The sequence below is a fragment of the Oreochromis niloticus genome, linkage group LG6, assembly GCF_001858045.2.
Source record: "Oreochromis niloticus isolate F11D_XX linkage group LG6, O_niloticus_UMD_NMBU, whole genome shotgun sequence".
In the NCBI taxonomy this organism is placed as follows: Eukaryota; Metazoa; Chordata; class Actinopteri; order Cichliformes; family Cichlidae; genus Oreochromis; species Oreochromis niloticus.
Window position 1 is genome coordinate 22,603,422 of NC_031971.2, and position 13,099 is coordinate 22,616,520.

The following is a 13,099-nucleotide window of genomic DNA, read 5'->3' on the forward strand; positions in this document are numbered from 1 at the left end:
TTAAGTAGTCCACTGATTCCCACTTAGGTCATGATAAATAATAATCAAGTAATTGGCTTTTTGGCAGACCATGACTACTTTTTCCTCTTTGGTACTAAAACAGTGATTTTAGAGGGAAAATCTATTATTGATGGGAATGTCATGAGGCCATCTGTCATCTGAAATGTGACAAGGAATTCCACCGAGACAATTTGTTTTTGTTGGGGTCACAAGGCAAAATTACCTCAAAAGTTAATTGACTTCTCTGGAATATGTGTTATAATCTGCTTTTCAGGCCATGCTCACTTTTGCCAAACCACATTCTTGCTTTTATCTTTGCCTTTCTACTGAACACATGTCCTTGGATCTTTCTTCCTGTTGTTATTATTTCACTGAACCAGAAGTTCCCATTTTTCACCAGCCCATCCTGGTTTCTAATCTCTGCTTTCCTGCATAACACTTCCTAATCAGCCCTGATTTCTTATTTTATTTTATTTTTTAATTAAATTTTAAATCAATCAAAGTGCATATTTCCCATAGCCACATAACCAATTCCTCATTATTTCCTTGCAGATTAAGCAGATAAAAGAACTGAAGTTGATTCCAAGCGTTGAACTAACACGTGGTATTTTTCCCTAAAATTCTCAATAAGAGCAAAACAGATGTGGATGGAAGTGAAGGGCGAATAACAGCCTGACAAAAAAAGGAAAAAGGGTTAAGGGTGGCCAAATCAATACATTCTTTTAAAGAAGGAATGTACTGGTCACCTCAGTGACACCAAAAGGCCTGAAACCTGGCAGAATACAAATAAAATGGATGCTTTTGGTTATTACATACAAAGCCAGAGAGACTAACAAAGAAGCTGCAGCTAAAGGTGGCTGCAGCAAAGGCCTAGCAGAGCATCTCACGGGAGGAAACAAAGCATCAGTCTCTAAAACCTAACAGAGGAACTATGGATTTGATCAACTGGTCTCTGAATGCAATTGACACCCCTTCTCAACGAGAAGTCTAGGCCCGGGTGAGCCTGAGTGCTGAAGATATCTACCTATTCGGGGTCTGAAAGTCCACTCTTGCGCAATCTGCAAGTCACTTTCAGTTGGCTTTAAAAGCTGAGCCTCTTCAGGGCTAGAGTCAAACAGCAGAGCAGCTGAACTGAGAGAAGAGAGGACACCGGGAGCTGAAAGAACGACAAACAGACAAGAAGAAAAAACAAACAGCTGTTGCAGTTTAGCGCTTCAGGCTTCATCTACTTTCAGAAGAACATTGTTATTTTTCATTATTAGTTTTTACAGAATTTCTAAAAGGCAAAATGATAAGCAACAGAATCATTGTCAGCTCCATCGTGGTGCTTTTGGCCCTGCTCGCCACCTGTGAACATATGTTTTTTTGTCATTTAATGGCTTAATTTAGCATTAACAAGCAATTTTATTCATGCTATCCTTTTTCGTTGCATTAAATGTTTTCAGCATGGCATGGGAGTGGAGCTGCACTGCCGCTGCATTCAGACAGAAAGCAAACCTATTGGCCGCCACATCGAGAAGGTGGAGTTGATTCTTCCCAACTCCCACTGCGAGGAGACAGAGATCATGTAAGAGCCAGAGTCTTCTTTCCATCTCAGTAGTGATAATGTTGCTTGATTTTGTCACTGTGACTTGTTGGCTTCAACATGAGTTCTCTATCTAAACTTTTGTTTTTTTCCCCACTGATTTGTGTTGCAGTGCCACACTGAAAAGGACAGGTGAAGAGGTTTGCCTTAATCCTGAGGCCCCCTGGGTGAAGAAAGTGATCAACAAGATCATGTCCAGGTAAGATTTTACCTAAAAGTACACCAACACAATAGCCTTTCTTTTAATAGGAAATAGAAACTAAAAAAGTATCAAACAATGTTGGAATCCACTTTTGACACACAAATTAATTCTTCTTTACTGTTTCTTGTCCTAGCAGCAGATCCTAAACTGAAGAAATGAATCTACACAAGAGATGTGCTTCATGAATGAGCCTTTTTTTAACCAACGAAAATCACTGAAATCACCGTGTTCCTTTCACGAGATGACTGTCATCACATGCAACTAGCATGTACCACGCACCTGAAAACCGGTTAAAAATGACAGAATTTTGGTTGTTTGTATCAAACACATTTTTTACTTCAGTATATCTATTCTCCATGTATTCCCTGCGTGTATGTATTTATGATTATAAGTGCTTAAATTCTTTTCTGTATTTATGAAATAAAATGTCAAATTAAAATTGCTTGTTCGCCCTTTCTTACATATTATATTGCAAACTGACAATATCAACAGTATGAGCAGTATGATATTGTAAACATTCTGTATTGAAAAATACCCATTCGATGATATAGTAACATATATGACATACATTACATATTTTAATAGATTCTTATTACTGATGCATATTGTGTGTTAGTAATTATTTACTGTTGTAACTAGTTACAGTGGACCTACATTAAGTAGTCCACTGATTCCCACTTAGGTCATGATAAATAATAATCAAGTAATTGGCTTTTTGGCAGACCATGACTACTTTTTCCTCTTTGGTACTAAAACAGTGATTTTAGAGGGAAAATCTATTATTGATGGGAATGTCATGAGGCCATCTGTCATCTGAAATGTGACAAGGAATTCCACCGAGACAATTTGTTTTTGTTGGGGTCACAAGGCAAAATTACCTCAAAAGTTAATTGACTTCTCTGGAATATGTGTTATAATCTGCTTTTCAGGCCATGCTCACTTTTGCCAAACCACATTCTTGCTTTTATCTTTGCCTTTCTACTGAACACATGTCCTTGGATCTTTCTTCCTGTTGTTATTATTTCACTGAACCAGAAGTTCCCATTTTTCACCAGCCCATCCTGGTTTCTAATCTCTGCTTTCCTGCATAACACTTCCTAATCAGCCCTGATTTCTTATTTTATTTTATTTTTTAATTAAATTTTAAATCAAACAAAGTGCATATTTCCCATAGCCACGTAACCAATTCCTCATTATTTCCTTGCAGATTAAGCAGATAAAAGAACTGAAGTTGATTCCAAGCGTTGAACTAACACGTGGTATTTTTCCCTAAAATTCTCAATAAGAGCAAAACAGATGTGGATGGAAGTGAAGGGCGAATAACAGCCTGACAAAAAAAGGAAAAAGGGTTAAGGGTGGCCAAATCAATACATTCTTTTAAAGAAGGAATGTACTGGTCACCTCAGTGACACCAAAAGGCCTGAAACCTGGCAGAATACAAATAAAATGGATGCTTTTGGTTATTACATACAAAGCCAGAGAGACTAACAAAGAAGCTGCAGCTAAAGGTGGCTGCAGCAAAGGCCTAGCAGAGCATCTCACGGGAGGAAACAAAGCATCTGGAGATACCCATCTGTTCTAGGCTTCAGGCAACAAGAGACTGCAAAGAATTTCATTCGAAGCATCGAAAACAATCCTTATATTAGTTTTTCCAGTTTCAGCTTTGGGATAGGCGTCTCTTAGGAGATCGTACAATCCTTGGCTCCTCCATTCTGTGTGCGAGCATATCCTTGGGAAAGATAGTGAATATGAATTGGATAATTGAGAAAGAATGGTTGAATCAAAATGTGAACATACGCAATGATTACTGTAAAGTTTTAGTTTCATATATCAAATACTTTTCATGATTTTTTAAAGATATCAACCCACTTTCAGGTCTCTTTTTCAAACACTGAAATCCCAGCCTATGTTTGAACATGATTATCTTAAAACTATTAAAGATAAAGGTTTAACATTTTCACTGATGTACAACAAAATTGTGAGTGCTCCACACCAACTGTGCATGGAAAGAAAAAAATATAAATAGCAAGGTTTGGGACCTGATTGACCTTAGGCGCCATCCAGAGGGCGACAGGTCAAACAGCTGGTGGGTGGGATGCACGGGGTCACCTGTGATGGCCCTGGTTTTCCTGAGACAGCAGCTTCTGGCAGAGGGCAGCCAATGAGTTTTTTTGGGCAGCAGCAGCTTCTGGTCCAGGTTATTCTTCCTCAAGGCACAGAGGAAGTGCAAATGGTGCTGGGCTTTCTTTACCAGGGCGTTGGTGTTCTGGGTCCAGGTGAGGTTGTTGGAGATGTGAGTACCCAAAAAACTGAAGGTGGAGCTTCCACCTGTTTGGTTCTTTGCCTTATCAACATGACCTTTTGGTGTGTTTATTAGCCTCTCGATAAACACGCCAAAGATCTAAATTCAGTGAATTTCTGGATTTGTTTGCCTAGTTGCCTCATTATAAATCATTATATTGCATTAGCTCTGCCATCTTTCCCCATGTACCTCCAAGGCTGCTAACAGCTAGCAGCATGTTAGCAGCCCTATAAATAGCACCTGTGCAGAGTAAACACAGCAAGTTTCCTTCTGGTTAGTTGTATGATTTGTTTGTGTCCGTTTGATACTAGAAGGCTGTTGCTTATCTTAAATCACAGCATGTGCATCTATCAGCACTGTTTTTGCTACTTGTTGCCCCCATACTAGGACAGTGACTTCAGCAAATTCCACTTACAATATCTGAATGGAAGAGTGCAGTCCTAGGATCAGCTGTGATACTGTGCAGAACCCTCCAGCTCTGTGGCACATCTATGCCTAAGCAGGACTTGTGTGGGATGTAAATAGAAATAAAATGCCAACCAACCATCAGCTTCACTTTCCTAAAATCTGCCAGCACTGTCAAAACTGTTTTGTCATTGATGCTTCACAATTAATCATCAATAAATCAAGTATGTAAATAAAACAGAAGAAGGGATGATCCAGTTTCTAGCTTATGTATGACCTTACATTTCACTTGGCCCATTTTATTTTCAGAAAGGTTTTGCAGACGCGCCTAAAATACTAGTGCATCCAAATGCTGTTAATATTTACAACGTTACATTTATTAATGTTGTTATTTTTGTTTGCCAGTGGCTTGCGTGAGGATGCAGGCAAAGGGGCGGGACTGAGCGCACAGCCGGGGGTAGGTGCGGTAGTGCGGCGTACGATGCGTGCAGAAAGACAACACTTACAGCACAGGACGCACAGGAGATAACCGACATACACACAAAATGCTGCGTCCACGAGCTGTAACAAGCCGCTGGATGTGAAGAAAATAAAGGACCGGCTGACGATAACGCCTACAGATTGAGTGCGCTCTAGCAGGCTGCGTTTCTGCCGCAGAAATCATTCCACTAAAGCTCTTGTCGATGCGCTTTAGCTCTGCATGAGTCCCTTCGTTTGGTTTGCAGGTTCAGGACAAAACCGGGCGGTGCTGACTGTGTGTGGTATATACAGTTTGTGAGTGCACCTTATCCGCGTCTCCGCACAGCCCTTGGCACCTCCTTCAGGATGGCGTTAACGATCTGCACGAGATTCACTGACGAATATCAGCTGTTCGAGGAGCTGGGGAAGTAAGGAAACGCGTTCTTCTTCCTTTTTGTTTCAATCATCTGGCATCATCCCTTTTGAAATGTCAGCTTGTTATGTAATAGGCCGCCTTGGTTTAGGGACGCGAATTTCAGGCTGTTTTTTTGAGTGTGCTTGTGCGCGCTGCTGATAAGTGCGGCGATGAAGCCTGATGCAGAGGGGTAAATACGCTCTGATGTATATCATGGAGGCCTGTGCGATGGCATCCTATTTGTTTTAATCCAACATCTGAAGCCCTGCTTACGTTTTGTGCTTACGAAAGAAGACGCGTATGAAGCGTGTCGTCATCTGCCTCTATCCTGTGCAGTCTTTGATGCCTCGACCTTAGAGGTGCCACAGCAGGGCGAGGACCTTTTTTTTTTCTTTGAAAAGCGAAACCAGGGAAAGATGCATTGCTTTGGGTGAAAGCCTGAGATTTGGTAAAACACCCCTCCCTTTCTGCCTCGACCCCCCCATTCCAAAGCCCTCCTCCTCCTCCTCCCCCTCTTTCCTCGTGACAGAAATACACACTCAGTAATGCGACAGCAGACCATGTAGGCGAGATGGAGATGACACACTCCACAGCCAAGCAACCGAACCGTGATCACACTTAGACCCAGGCAGGGAATTCCTCACCATCGAGAGAGAGAGAGAGAGAGAGGTGAAAGAAAGATAGATCCGCACCTGCATACCTGTGCACACCTATGTATATGTTTTTAAGGTAGCTCCCTTGGTTTATATTGAAATATATGTGTGTATGTTTGTGGTCATGCAGCTGACTGACCTGCAGTCTGGTCAGCACCCAGTAGTCAGTGTACACACTTGAAGATGACGGCAACCAGCACTGAATTTTACTGACAGCAGAAAACTGTATAAGAATGTCCTCCCAGTAGCTCTCACCGAGTATTTTTACTGGAAGAATTGATCACCGAAAGGAAACCTGGATTTCAAGTCTCCACCGAAGCCACAGCTCCCTTCATTTATGATCCTCTGCAGTATTCATCTTACACCATCTGGCATTAATAATGCACCCATATTGCTTTCATATTACCATTTAACTCACTGATACTTTAAGCACAATTTTACCCACACAGGCATTAGAGATTTCTCTACTGTCTGTTTACAATATAATGATAGCATTCCATTAGACAACTTAGTAAAGGGAATATGGCAAAAACATATGCACTCAGATTTGGTTGTTAAAGGACCACACATGCATGTTTTGCACAGTTTATCTTCTGGACTACATTAATATATGCTTCATATATTTGTTTTTTTTAATGGTATATGCATTTTGGTTTATGGATGTCTATCCCCTTCCTGTTCAAGCATCTTTTGCTGTGTAAGCCATCACAGAAAGGATTTAGGTTTGCATTAATGTCTGTTAGTTTTAAGCTGTGTATAAAGTATAACAGTCTGTTATTTTACACCGATGAATTGGATTTACATCGATTTTCAGTTAATTAAAAAAAAGTAATATAAAAAAATGGCAACGTCATTTGCAAAAAAGAGCTTTGTGATTGACATCATTGGAAAGATACATATAAAAATTTCAGTTCAATAACAAAAATACATGTTAAATCAAAACCACTGTCCTGTCATTGATGATGGAAATCTTATCATATCGGTTATATACTTATATCACTTTACTATCTTCTGTGAACTTCAGTGACATAGAAACCCCTATCTCAGCATTTCTTCACCAAGGCCATTTTCATCTTTGTTAAGCATTTTTACTTACATAATCAGATGGTCCATACCAGACACCGACAGCGTATTACATTTATATTTCAAACTATATATTCTGAAGAACCCAAAATATCATGGGAAAGTGTTCAGTGTTTAACCTAGAACCATATTTCTGCTATTGCCCTTTATCTTCTCTGAATTTAGTAAATGCAGGCAGTTTTACTGTGCAGCTACTGTACATTTTGTCCCGCAGGATTGTACAGATGCACTTGACATATGCGTGCAACAGTGCCACGCGACTTAACCATACTGGACAGTCAACTAAAATTCTTATGTAACATGTTATGCTATGATCATTTCCTTCAACAAATCCCTTTAAATTAGAGGTAAGCTTTAGTGGCAGGCTGCGCTCTCGAGAGGCTGTTAGATAACATGTTTATGGTACACATTACTATATACTCAACAGCCAGTCATTAAACACACCAAAGACAAGAGTCAGTTCTTTCTTGTAAAACAGATTTCATCAACTCACATGATGTACAATTACAAGTAAATTAAGTGAAAGGCCAGAGTTCTTTTGAGATAATGGTTATTCTCAGCATCATCTTTCTTGGCAATACTTACTTACTTCTTACTGTCGCTTACTGATGTCTCTGAATTAGACAGGATGTTTGGTGCCAAGGAGAACATTTTATTGTTAAGTAAAGACATAGATAGACAGAGAAAAAGCTTGAGTAGCAAAGCCGCAGGCATGGCTGCAGTGCTGAGCAGATCGGAGGCAGGTGGACCACTCCTTGGCTGCATTTAGAGATGAGAGATGCAGCACTCTGCTCCTCTCCTTCTTCAAATATAGCTGACCTAGTTTTTTGATCTTCATACATGTGCCTGAAACTCCAGAGCAGCACGTGACTGAAACAAAAGAAGGCTAGTATGCATGTTTGCAGGTGCTAACGGGTGTGATGATTTAGAGAACGTGTACTGCAGGTGTGGTGTGTGAGAGTGAGTAACTGCATCGCTGCTGCAACTAGACTTAGTACTACGAACTAGTGCTTTTTTATATTGAAATTTCACTATTGTTTAATTAACTTAACTATAATGTCAGCTGAGTTTTTAATAAAGCAAGATTATCTTGGTCAGATATATTTCAGTAAATGTAAAATATATTTTTCATAAAGTAGGTTCATAAATTAAAAAAACAAAACATGGGGAACATTTTCAGTGTATCTGGCTGACATTCATAGGCTCACTTAAGCTAGTCTTTTAACATTAAGCTCAATTTTTCTGAACCTGTTTTGTTGTATGTTGACTGGTATGGATTATATCTCTTATTTTTACCCGTTAAGAATAAAAACCCTAAGTATTTTTGTGTGCATCTTCATTTTAGGGGCGCCTTCTCTGTGGTCAGGAGGTGCGTGAAGATCTCATCTGGTCAGGAGTATGCTGCCAAAATCATCAACACTAAAAAGCTATCTGCCAGAGGTAGGAACCACAAACATTTTCAAGCACATACAACAACACAAGCTGAAACATTCCCTGAGTGTTACTGAGCTATGAGCTGTGAGCATTGCTCACTCTGAAAAAGGCTTTAGGGCTCTGAATGAGAACAAGTTTGTGTGCGTCTGATTAAACTCAGTGAGTGACTGACAGACAGTCACACAGAAAGGAAGAGACTCATCTACATTTTGGATAGTTACGTTTTCTATGTGTGTAGAAAAAACTGTGAATACGTGTCAAGTGATTTGTCATGCTGTAATTGTTCTGTTGCACTTTTTGTGGTGTGCAGTTCTCCCTCCTTTTGTGGCTTTCATATTTGTCCTCTAGTTTTTATGCAAATGTTTGTCCCATACAACCTTGTGCGTATGTATGTGCGTCCGTGTGCGTGTGTTCCTTATTGATTCAGGGCTCTGGCTGGTCTTGTTGTCCCAGGGGCAGATCTCTTGTGAAGCCGACCCAGTTCTTTCATATCCGTCACTGTAATTGTAGCTGCTGGCCTGGTTGCCTCAGGCTTGGGACGCCAACATACACACTCATAAACACATGTTCACAAACGTATGCATGCGCAAGCACATATGTGACCCAGGAGCCGTTTAGAGTCTATTGGTGATTACTGTCCAGTGATGTGTTGTGCTTTTACAGTCTATTTCTACAGCCAGTAGATTTTGTTGTAGCGTGCTTGTTTGTGATAACTAATGACTGCTGTCTACTACACAAAATGTCAGATTCCTGTATATGTGAACCAGTCTTTCTAAACTACAATTTAGTTTGCATTTACTTGAAATGACACTGACTGGAGTGCACATGTTATATTTGTGTATATTTTGACTATGATGATGCAGATGTGTGGTCTTTTTGTTAGGGCCACCCCTAGGCAAATCAGACAGAAGAGGCACAAAATTTTGATTGGTTTTTGAAAGATAAAAGCAACTCAAATTCCACACAAAGGAGACTACAGTCATAGACATAGTATGTATAAAATATGGCTATGGCTTCCGGCTTAGAAAAATTAAGTCAAAATGAAAGCACTGTAAGCTTCCTCCACACTGGAAGAAACTGCTTGTCGGACATGCTTTGGAACTGACAGCTAGTTACTTTCAGACTTTCCAGGATACGGTTGCCTAGGTGCCCCACTAATGTATTCACTGCCAGGTGATATGTCAGTCAGTGGTATCCTGCACTCTCATTGGCGGCTGCCTCGAATTTAAGATAAATGTATCTTGGTGTCTGCCCATAACCTATAACCTGTGTAAACAGTTTTCTGATTTAACCTCTGTAAACAGTTTTGTAAATCTTGGTCATACTGAGTTTCAAAATGCAGGATTATCTGTACTCTGGTCACTGGCTGATGACTTATGTAGTAAGTCCCGTTCTTGCTTGTTACATCTGGTTTTTTTTAAAACTAAGATGGTGACGGTGAAAACACTCATCACAAGGTTTCAAAACCGGACTAAAGAAACCAGTGGACCAGTGACACCGTGGCAGCTTTCATTCTGTCTGTGTCACCATATCACTTACTAAGCAAACAAGGGAAGTAGTAGTTGTCTAATGAAATCTTAAAAAGAACATGTTTGTTTATTTATTTATTTGAGGTTTTTTGCTGCCTGTGAAGCCCTTCAGTCAACTCTGGTTGTTTTAAATGTGCAATACAAATAAACTTCACTTTGACCTTGACATAGATAATTTAAAACATACTAAAATAAAACAATCGTTTTTCTGCCATCTCAGACAGCTTCCTTCATGCCCATTTGCATCCATCCTTTACATTACTGCCGTCTTGTGGCCACAGTTTGCTATTGTCTCTGGAAGCAGGATTAACCCCACTTCACTACAATGCCACTAAAATCTGTACAGGGCCAGTGTTTTGAAGGGCATGGTCTTGTTCTGTTAACAATGGCCTGAGATTGTCAGTTGAGGGCCCAGCACCTTTTACTGGTTGCTTGCGCCTACAGAATGAGAACAAGTAATTGATCTTCTATGATTTATTTTATTTGTCATTATAACATATGTTTTCTCTGGATAACCACCTTTACAAACATGCAAGGGATAAGGAGCTATAGTGTAGTGTGAAAAAGTTTTTCATAACTTGTTTTGCAGAAAGCCTTGATAATGGAGAGAGGACATTAGCTATTGTCTCTGGTTTAATAAAACAAGTTTAACAAGTTAAGAATCCAGCAGCTCTTTCAGAATAACATCTATGTGAACTCACAGGGTTGACAGAATAAACTTTAACCAGCTGTTTTGCATTTTTAATTAATATTTTAATCCCTCAGTAGCTATTGACAGTTAACCATGTCAGACAGTGCAGACAGCTGTCATTTAAAAAATAAATATATATTTGATATACTTTTTTTAGATTGAAGCCTGTGTTCCTGAGCTCATTAAAAAGTATTTATTTGAAGATTTGTGGTCCTCATTCACAACCACATTACAAACATGTGATTCTATATACTATGAACCATTACATAAGATGATATACTACCTAAAAACCAACCAACCCAAAAAACAAACAAACAAAAAAAAAAAACAAGCTCCAAAAACACACAAAGATTTTGCAAGCAAACTGTTCCCCGTTGAAGGTGAAAACAAAAAACTTCACAAATTCAGGCAAAAAACACAAGCACCTGGTGATGTGCAGCTCAACTCTAAGCAAATGACTCAACCAACCTGATTTTCTTGAAATATTATAATAAAAAGTTGATCTACATATTGCCATTTGAAACATGCCAAAAGTTAGCCACTTGGCATAGGTGCTCACTCAGATATAATATGCTCAATATTAGATAAACAGTTTCCTGGATTGTTGTTGCTACATTTTTCATAATTTATTTACTGGTGCTGTTTACAGGCTTGTAAAATGTATATTATATGTTACACAGTGCACATTAAATGTTTAGTGTTATACTCAGTTATTTCTCAGTTCTTAAAGTCTTAAATTAAAATGCTCATCTAATTTTTACCCAAAATGTAATATTTAAATGTGTCAGTATTGACTGAATAGTAACTAAGAAGGTTAGTATGTGCTCTATCTGTCAATCAATCAGTCTATTGCAGCACATCTCTATCTTCCCCTCCACATCCTAACAGTCTTTTGCATGTTGCTGAGTGTTTGTAATAGACACCTTGGGAGACGGATCAGTGTCTTGACACTTGTGTGGACAGATTTTCCAAAAATACTGCAAAGAATTATCTCACCACTTGTGCATGTGGGTCTCCAAGTGCATAAGTACTCGCCCTCGCTCTTTCTTATGTGCGTTCATATAGAGGTTTACATACTCTGCATGCTGGCGTGTCAAATATGGTCTTACCCTCTTTCTGCGATAAGCCCTAGAATTGCAACTCTGATTCCCTTCTCTCTGGCACGATCATGACCTTCCCCCTACTCCTCTCTCCTGTTCTCTGTGTTTGTGTATGCAAGTGCTTGCGTGTGTGTGATTATATATAATTGAAAGGGGTTTAGGATAGGATTGGTGTCTGGAATGCAGGCAGATCAACGCACTGAGTGTGTGTTTGCTGCTTCTGGTTAAGTAGGAACACATGTGGTGGGCCTATTGAACCAGTCACATTCCTAAAATCTGCAGTCCTGATTATGCAGCATTTGATTTAGAGCAGCAGATGAGTCAGTGAATAAGAGTGGAGAAACAGAATGGAAGAAAAGGAAAGAAGCAGAGGGAGAGAGACAGAAAATCAGAGTGACATAGAGACGATGGTCAGTCTCATTAGTCTCATTGACTGTTTCAGTTGTCCTAAAAACTTGCCTAGTTGTCTTGGTTTGTACTTTTAATTTTTAAAAGATGTATTCTTGGGTTGTGGATACTGATATCCAAGGGAATACTCAAATGACAAAAATTAAAATAAGAGGCTTTAAAAATAGTTTAGCACAATACAAACAAACAAATGTTAAGATTCTTTTAGTTAGTGCAAAAAAAAAGGATTGTCATTGCTGATCAATCAGAGTTGGAAAGGTAGACTGCCATTGTTTCTGTCTACTTGGTGCAGACTTTTCTCACCTTCGATCTGGTACTTTCAGATTAACATAACACTTTTTAGACAAAAGAAAATGTGGAGACTGTACTAAGGCTACATACTGGCAGGATTGATGATCTTTGCTGCCCATTTCTCCATGTTAATGTTATTAATTTATTATTAACCATAGCAATTAGCCAGTGCCTTAATCATAACTTAACAGACAGCTAATGGTGTTATCAGTTAACTGCTAATAGTTAAATGGCAAACATTAAATATTATGATTGATGGGTCTGTCTAGCACAGACCCCTCGCTGGAATGAGACAATTGTACTACAACAGCAAAAGCAAGACGTAAGTCACCAAAGTTCTTTGTGTTACTCGTGCACGAGGGAGACCCGACTGGAGCCGAGTGTCGTTCCACCCACTTGACCTCCGTCGGACTCTCAGCCAGGTTCCCTGTAGCGCTCCTTTTATTGTGGTTACATGCATATGCATAGGTTCATTAACATATGACATCATACACAGGCATACATGTGAACCAAGAGTAACCTTGTCTGTGTGTGTGTGGGGG

General features: G+C 39.5%; 2 protein-coding genes across 10 annotated transcripts in view; both read left to right on the forward strand.

Moving 5' to 3' along the window:
- Window positions 1–1,131: 1,131 nt before the first annotated feature.
- Window positions 1,132–2,144, forward strand: LOC109202588 (growth-regulated protein homolog gamma). Its single transcript, XM_019360354.2, has 4 exons — window positions 1,132–1,365; window positions 1,445–1,567; window positions 1,698–1,784; window positions 1,921–2,144. The coding sequence occupies exons 1-4, from the start codon at window positions 1,289–1,291 to the stop codon at window positions 1,931–1,933; spliced, it is 300 nt and encodes a 99-aa protein (XP_019215899.1). The 5' UTR covers window positions 1,132–1,288; the 3' UTR covers window positions 1,934–2,144.
- A 2,790-nt stretch (window positions 2,145–4,934) lies between these two features.
- camk2d2 (calcium/calmodulin-dependent protein kinase (CaM kinase) II delta 2) overlaps window positions 4,935–13,099 on the forward strand; it is a 41,836-nt gene continuing 33,671 nt past the window's right edge. For 6 of the 9 annotated variants that reach the window (XM_019359815.2, XM_019359817.2, XM_019359818.2 and 3 more), the window contains exons 1-2: window positions 4,935–5,381; window positions 8,450–8,544. In XM_019359815.2, coding sequence (XP_019215360.1) covers window positions 5,320–5,381; window positions 8,450–8,544 — 157 coding nt within the window. In that variant the 5' untranslated portion in view covers window positions 4,935–5,319. Of the gene's footprint in view, window positions 5,382–5,419; window positions 6,098–8,449; window positions 8,545–13,099 lie in introns of those variants that run through there. The other 3 variants (XM_019359816.2, XM_013275721.3, XM_025907756.1) reach the window with 2 other exon arrangements.